The sequence below is a fragment of the Pygoscelis adeliae genome, unplaced genomic scaffold (assembly GCF_000699105.1).
Source record: "Pygoscelis adeliae isolate BGI_AS28 unplaced genomic scaffold, ASM69910v1 Scaffold157, whole genome shotgun sequence".
Lineage (NCBI taxonomy): Eukaryota > Metazoa > Chordata > Aves > Sphenisciformes > Spheniscidae > Pygoscelis > Pygoscelis adeliae.
The window spans coordinates 1654267-1662830 of record NW_008825107.1 but is presented as its reverse complement, the minus strand read 5'-3'; the positions used below and the strand labels follow the sequence as shown (position 1 = coordinate 1662830).

The 8564-nt window shown below is 41.0% G+C and overlaps 1 protein-coding gene across 1 annotated transcript in view; it reads left to right on the top strand.

The window, feature by feature from the left end:
* The window catches only part of DCLK2 (doublecortin-like kinase 2), a 135959-nt gene that overhangs the window by 35304 nt on the left and 92091 nt on the right, over positions 1-8564 (top strand). Inside the window, exons 3-4 of the mRNA XM_009327510.1 lie at positions 8022-8191; positions 8457-8557. Coding sequence (XP_009325785.1) covers positions 8022-8191; positions 8457-8557 — 271 coding nt within the window. The remainder of the gene's footprint in view (positions 1-8021; positions 8192-8456; positions 8558-8564) is intronic.

Here is an 8564-nt window from a genome sequence, read left to right as displayed (position 1 = left end):
CTCCATAATCTTCCCCGGCACCAAGGTCAGGCTGACAGGCCTGTAGTTCCCCGGATCCTCCTTCCAGCCCTTCTTGTAGATGGGCGTCACATTGGCCAGCCTCCAGTTGTCCGGGACCTCCCCCGTTAACCAGGACTGCTGATAAATGATAGAGAGCGGCTTGGCTAGCTCCTCCGCCAGCTCTCTCAGCACTCGGGTGGATCCCATCTGGCCCCATAGACTTGTGAGTGTCCAGGTGGCATAGCAGGTCGTTGACTGCTTCCTCTTGGATTATGGGGGGTTCATCCTGCTCGCTGATCCCGTCTTCCAGCTCAGGGGGCCGAGTACCCTGAGGATAACTGGTCTGCCTGCTAAAGACTGAGGCAAAGAAGGCATTGAGGACCTCAGCCTTTTCCTCATCCTCGGTGACAATGTTCCCCCCCAATTATTACTTGCATTCCAAACTCAAGCCTCAGCAAATATATAGAAAACTCTGGAACAGCCCAAGGTTACTTTGTGCCTATAGCCGTACTTGTTCTTTTGTCAGCAGCTAGCTTCTCATGATCTCCTGTGCACTTCAGCTGGAAGTATGACTGAGAGTTATTCCTAATTGATTCACAAGTGACCTTGAAATTATTTAGCTTAAGGTTTTGCCTTCTCAAGAATAATAGTTGGCTGCACTTGATGATCTCTATGCAAATACTTTAATTTTATACTATTTCCAGCTCTTTGCAAAGCAGCGCAGACCACTACCCCTTCTGGAAGAAACTTGACTTGTTTTGCAGCAAATTGTTCACTTTCTAGCCCATACACACTACCAGGACCTGAGAAACTCACCAGATTTTCTCTACTTACCTCTCATGATTTCTTTATTTACTGATAAATCAGATTCTTTTCCTCCTTCCAGATCTGTCAGGATAAGTGATCCTAAAGGAAACAGTAAAATAAGAAGACATGAGGTAGCGACAGTCTCAATCTAAGTCATCTGTAGAGACAAAATGCGATATTCACAACATTACTGCCAATAATTAAGCCCCAAAGCAGCACTTTATTATTTTATTAAGGCCAAAAGTTCAACTTGGCAAAGTTCCAGCACAAGTTTCAACCATGCTGGCTGTAATAGTTGAGAGACATCATTCTGCTGCTAATGTAAATGATTATTCTGCTGCTAATGTAAATGGTTTTGCTGGCAGCAAGCAGTTAAATGTATAGATTTCTTGTCAAAGATACAAAGAGTACTGAAACATGCAAGCTAAAGTATGACTGATACAGAAAGAGCATGTGAAGATTAAAGGAACATTTCACAAAACTGTATCTGATTTCCTTTTAAAAATTAAAGCAAGATTCTTATCAAATGAAAGCCAAATGACTGCCTTCTCTTTTCCACACAGGAGCTGACCCCTTTGACTGAACTTCATTTTGTACTGTGCCTATGAACAGACAAAATAATTTTGCTAAAGTTAACTAAAACCTTTGCTTGTAGCTATGAACAAAACAGGAGCATGCCATTCTCCAGTAAATCTAACAACACAGACAAAAATATTCACACCATAACTACTAGAGCCATCACACAAACCTAGGTGGTCAGGACTGGGTTTGGTCACTCAGCTCCAAAACAACACTTATCTTAAATGTAAGAATTCTCTAACAAAAGTTACTAGAGCTCTAAGCTGAAACCAGTCTCCAGTGACATGCACAGAGCTTAGCACAAAAAGGGAGAAATCACTCTAAGAGGATACAACTCAGTCTCCCTCAATAGCTGGCTAGGTGACAGACCTTTAAATAATGCTATAAAATTATCATCAGCAATTTCTGCAACCCTTCTTGATTGTGTCCATCACTGTATTGGTACAGTACAAAACAAGAAAAGGCTCTGACACTTTGTAAACTCTATTACTGGGAATAGCACCATGACCCAGGTCTTCCACAACCAAGTAGCAACAAGGGTAAGGTGCATGCACAGGCTTCCAAGGCAAGATATGCACGCACAGACATGACCATGCTCACCCTGGACATAGCAACACATACCAGCAATAATAGCTTGCTTCCTCTCCACAAAGAATTAAAATTCAGTTCTTCTTTATAAGAATATAGGTTACATTCAGCCATTGCTCATTCAGAAAGCAGCTCCCTGCACCATTTTTTCACTAAATACTGCACCTGAGAGTCTTCAGGTGAAGAAGGTGAAAGGCCATGTTTGCCTTTCTTGCAGCTCAGAGAAAACTTCCGATCAACAGCTCATTCCCCTCTTTCTTTCCTTCCGTTGTTTCCAAGTGGTCAGTCTCCACCTTGGAGTATAAATTTATCCCTAAATACATGACTTCACACATTTACTTCTACATTTCATCCCACTTCTCCTGTCTTCAAGGTATTTCTGTAAAGCATCATCATTCTCTGCTGCATTAATTATGCTTTTCAAAATCCTCAAGAGAGTTACTAGATTCCTCCAGAAAGTAAACCTAAGAAGTAAAATTCCTGTTTCTACTAGGTATTAAAATTCATAAATTCAGTAAAGGTTGGGAGGTTTTTTTACACATAATGTTTTTCTTATAGGCAGTTCCTTGTTGTGCCTTTATCTCCCACAGGCAATAATCACCTATTTTACTCTGTATCGCAAGGCTAGTAAACTTGCTACCTTTTCTCTTGCCAATGGGCCACTCTGATCTCAAATTTGATTAACATAATTAATTAATTAATTAATTTTGCTTAGAGCAAAATTGTTTCCAAATGGTACTAAATATATTGGTTCTTTTTTGGATGAGAGGTTTGCGTGCTTAAAAGTTTGTCCTTTTTCTAACAGCTATATTAACTGCTCTGATGCAAGGTGTCACCTCACCTTTTCTTGCAGCTTGGTGACATTGTCAAAAGATGTCATTTGTACACTCCCTTTTTTTACAAAAAATCATTCCTTGGATGAAAATGCCCCTGAAGCCAGTGAAGTCAATTGTGACACTGGAAGAAAGCAACTGGTACAGCAAATTGAAATAGAACATACTGTGAGGATCCTTCCATCTCTACATTTTTGTGTTTCAGGTTCAACATAGGTTTTATGAGGCTTTTATTCATATGTTTTTTACTACTTTCAGAACTCTCAAATGGATGCTCAGAAATAATACTCTTAAAGATAAATTTAAGGACAAAGGAATCCTTTGGGAAGTGTACAAAGTTGTTTAACAAGTAACTGAACCTCTGTATGGCATTTTCATCTAGTCTGTTGAAACAGGTTAATAATCTGAGGTTTTTTGAATACACATTTACAATGGCTATCACAGATACTGGATTCAGACATTTTTCTAACTATGATACATTAAAATGTACTAAGATAATTCAATATTCAATGAGCCTCAGACTCACATTCCCACTAATCAACAAGTGTGTCGTGGTTTAACCCCAGTTGGCAACTGAGCACCACACAGCCACTCACTCACCCCCCCACCAGTGGGATGGGGGAGAGAATCGGAAGGGTAAAAGTGAGAAAACTCGTGGGTTGAGATAAAAACAGTTTAATAGGTAGAGCAACAGTCACGCACGCAAGCAAAGCAAAACAAAGGAATTAATTCACTACTTCCCATCGGCAGGCAGATGTTCAGCTGTCTCCAGGAAAGCAGGGCTCCCTCACGTGTAACGGTGACTTGGGAAGACAAACAGCACCACTCCAAACATTCCCCCCTTCCTTCTTCTTCCCCCAGCTTTTATATACTGAGCATGATGTCACATGGTATGGAATGTCACATGGTATGGGACATCCCATTGGCCAGTTTGGGTCAGCTGTCCTGGCTGTGCCCCCTCCCAGCTTCTTGTGTTCCTCCAGCATTCTCAGTTGGTAGAGCATGGGAAGTTGGAAAGTCCTTGACTAGTATAAACACTACCTAGCAACAACTGAAAACATCAATGTGTTATCAACATTGTTCTCACCCTAAATCCAAAGCACAGCACTGTACCAGCTACTAGGAAGGAAATTAACTCTATCCCTGCTGAAACCAGGACAAAGTGTTAATGTGACAAGAACATGTAGCATAGGGAGATTATGCCTGACTGAGGGCTAAAGCATCGTTCTTATGCCACCTATGCCGATGTATTTCTTTCTATGTTTTGCTTCTGTATAGTTGTCTATAGTCACATCTGCCATTTTAAAAGCAATATTATATTCTACATGGGATTCATGGAGAAACTGTTGAGTGGATGAAAAGAATATGGTTAAAGAGAAGGTTATTGGTTCCAGTCAGACTTCTCTGCTACTCTGACAAGTTGCTTAAACTTTTGGTTTCCCATTTTATGTATCTATGAAGTAGGGTATAGCATCTCACAGGGATGCTGAGGGGTTTTATTGTATGAACATTTAAAAAGCACTTTAACATTCTTGATTGAAAACAAATCATTACAAGTAACCATTTCATTGCTTAAATACTCAAATTTGGTATCTTTGGTGCTACAAGTAAACATTTTGTTATTGAATTATTCAAAGAATGTTTTTCACATAATAAATCTTGAGCCAACAGACTCTAAGTTTATGGTGGTTTTTTTTCCTTCTTTAGCAACATTACATATTATCATTTTCAAGGTGAAATCAATGAGCTAAATGCAAAGGTCAGATACATAAATGTTCTTCTAAAACTATCCACTGTAGCCTCAGATCCTGAACTGAATTTTGCCTATCATCCATTAAATGTGCTAAATAACTTGAATTCCACTGATTCCAATCAGGAAGCTAAGGAGTTCAGGTAACAGAAGAAGAAGAGACATTTTCTCTGATGGTAAAGTTTTCTTGGTTTCCTTTTAGAATTTTCTTAGAGCGGTTGCTTGTTACAGAAGAAAACCCAAAACAAATGTACCGAAACAAAACCAAATACAAACCACATAGGTCTTCTAGATGCAGGATTTAAACCACAGATTTAAACCAAGAATTCATTATGCCTACCACAATAAAGCAGAAGAAAAAAACCAAAGCAAAGACAGGAGGGAGAACTGATTAATTAGATGGACATGAAAACTGGAAGCGCTTTTCTTTTCAAATACGAAATGTATATTTATAGAATAAGAATATCCCAAGAATGAATGATAATCACATTTTTATGGCGTCAGGAGATTTAGGTTAATAAGCAAAGTATCATTTATACATGTAACATTGCTTGCTGTTAAGTGAACTGCTAATTTATCAACGCTATTTGTAAAGATAAAGTGGGAAGAAGATAAGGGGATTGCATAGCTCAGCTCCATACAGAACTGCATATTAAGCACACTAATTTTCTCATGTGTAACAGCAAATGTAGTTCAGCTGCACAGGGGTTGTTTTGGGGTTCTGTTCCTCACCTTTGAAAGTCTTTTAAAACTTTCTGAAATCAATGAGCTAAATGCAAAGGTCAGATACATAAATGTTCTTCTAAAACTATCCACTGTAGCCTCAGATGGGGCTACAGTCAAACAGTTATCTGTTTGACTACAGGTAACTCTCTAGGGGAAATAAGATGCAAAGGAAAAGGCAAAGCATACATACAAATAGAACCACTGTGAACCATTCCCAATGGGGGCTTACAGAGCTTATTAAAAATACAAACAACATCTGAAGAGAACCAAAAAGGAAGAGCACAAGTTGTAGGAACATGTTTGAGGTGTCACCAGGAATTTCCTTGGCAGTTACACATGCAGGTCTAATCGCAATCTCTCTGTAAATAGCCTCTTAATATAGAAATAGTTTAGTTTTACAGGCCAGAAGTCAATTTCATGTTTATATGCTCTATGAAACACTGTGGCTGTACAGACTTCAAAAACTCTCTGTAGTGGGGATTCCCTTTGAGGAGGAGAGAGAATTTTCCTGGTCAAAGGTGTGAGAACTCCTTTTTAGTTTTACTTTACTGTAGGGGTTGTACAAAATTCCTTTCTTGCACATGACATATCCTACCACCCAGCAAAACAACTTGAAACCAATAAAATGTCTACACTGACAGTGAATTCTCCAACCTAAATTCAGTCATAGACACAGTTAATATATTAAATTCATATATATATTTTACATGTTAGTCTGTATGAGTCCTCTACACATAGTTGAGCACTGTACTGTGGATAGTAGGCAATAGTTAACAGCTGGGAGGAGGTAGAAGGGGTGTACAAGAGGGAGATCCCTGAGCTTTTGTGGTCTGCTTCTGAACAAAGTGAAAAAGGTTAGTCCAAATAACCTTCAGCTGAGGTTTAAACTAAGTAATTTGACTTGTTCTGCAAAGACTAGACATGCCCATGCAATGTGGTACCATTTGGAAAAAATACAGCCTCACAGCTGAGACCAATCCACTTTGGAGCGAAGTTACACAGGTGAGTTTGAACTTCACATGTAACTTTGCCTGTAAACAGGACTAGAAACGACACATCAAAACCAGTCTAGAAAGTTGTTCCCTACTGTTTTGTGGCTTCTAGGTCCTGGTTCCTAGGCAAGACCTGCATGTCTAATCTTAGTAGGTGTATTCATGCCTCTACTGTAACAAAACTCCCCCCCTCGTTCAGTTCCTTCTGTTGATTTTACCACCAGAGGAGATAATCCAGCTCTATGGTTTATCATTTCCTTTTGCTTGTGGAGGCTTCCAGGCATCACAGAAGTCGGCACTTGTGGTGGTGTGCTCGCCCCCTCCCCACATAAGCAGTGACCACCAGCGGGGGTTGTGATGGCTGCATCCAGCTTATGCTGGACTTCGGGACGGACGGCAACACAGTAGCCAAGGGCTGTCTGAACCAGGGCCCCAAATGTCGTGCTGGTACACAAGTACGACTGTAAGTCAATCATGTTACTCTATAAATAGTGGACAGCCCAGGGCCTGTTGAGCTCTCCTGCACAGCACCAGGCTGCACAGCGGGATCTCCCCTTGAGTAGGGATGCCTCTCAAGGTTACTCCTCAAGGTTGAGAGATTCCTTGCTGCAACAGATCCTCAGTAAGTGGATGCTAAGCACGCTAAACTTTGAAATCTTAGCTAAGTGATATAAAGGATTAATTGTGCATATATAATCCTTTAGACATAAACTGTTGACCAAGTCTGGGACTAGGATTGGATCCAGCCGCCCCTAGACTCCTCTCTGAGAAGGAGTTTAGAAAGCAAGGGGGTCCTTTCTGAACCTCATGACTCAACGAGAGGGTCTCCCTGACAGTTTTGTCTGACCCTGTGCTCTATGCAGTAAATAATCTAAGCGTACCTTGCCATCGAATCTTGTTAAACCACTGTCACATTTACCATTGAACTTTGTTAACTCACTGTTTTGTATCAATAAAGTGTATTGTTGCTTCTCTCTTACGAGTGAAGTGCAGTCTCACTCCATCCGTGACAGCACTTCAAGAAAGAGTTAAGTTCACTGATGTTTTCCGTGTATTGTCTTTAGGAACATTGTAGCTAGATGTTTAATCTACTTCGTAATAAATCCAGCAATAATGGTGACTTTACTGGTATCTCAAAATATAAAAAGTGAAAAATAATAAATCCATAGAAAGTGTGGCAAACAATATTTTCAAAAACTGCTGAAACACAAAACCAAACATAGATAAATCTTCTTAGCCAAATCTCTTCCTTTTCCCAGTGTGTACAAATAGACAGAAAAGATACCTCCTAAGCTTTGTAGAATGCCTTTACTGAACAGAGTTCTGTCCTAAGTGTGAAAAGGACTTTCATAAACCTATCCTCTCCCGTATGTCTTTCAGTTACTAATTTAATTTTCAGAGAGAGAAGCTCCATCTGCAGCAGTTACACTTGCAATGCAGAGGATCAACCTGAGTGCCACCTCTTGACACCAATTGTGGAGAAGGATGGGCAAAGGTTCTTATGGGCCCAGGACAAAAGAGCAGAAACTGTGACCACCTGTAATGATGTAACACAACTGGAATCTCTCAAAGACAGACACCTGAAAAAAAGTGAAAACCGGTGCCTCGTTGTAAATGCCTTTTACATTTTTTATGTACTCAGTATGTCAGAAAAATATATTCTGTAGTAGTTGAAAATAAGTTGGAAAAAAGTTGAAATTGCATCCATTTCAATGCATCTGTCCTGTTGGCTGTTTCTACCAAAAGTGAATTTGACTTCAGCAACCTAGGGAGCGTTGAGAACCTACCTGGGGAAGCTGCGAACCGTGAGCTAAGGCACATTCAGGTGGTTAAGACTATGGGAACGGCAGCTGGGCTTATTGGTTCCTCAGAGAGGGTAGGAAGCTCAGTGGTACTGGCGTTCACAAGTGAAAAAGGTCAGTAACAGGGATGCATAGTTTACCGCCCAGGGGGATGTATTTTAGGGAGAAGGCCATATAGAAAGGAACCCTAGAGACATTTTTAGTGTTTTAACCTAGTAACTGAGTCAAAGTAAGTCCAGGAGAGGGCTAGCAGGCAGCTCCACTGGTACACCTGAGGGGGTGGCGGTTCCATGGACCGGTCCTGTCAGAGCCGCCGCGAGAGGGACAGAGTTGCCCCTGCGGGAAAGCTGCATCCCCCAAAATCATTCTCCTTCCCTAGAAGAACCCCTTTCCCTTCATCGCCTGAGCCCCGCCGAGGAGCCGGCCGTGTCACCAACGCAGCTCTCATCCCGCTCGACGCCCGTCCCCGCCGCCGTCGGGGTCAGCG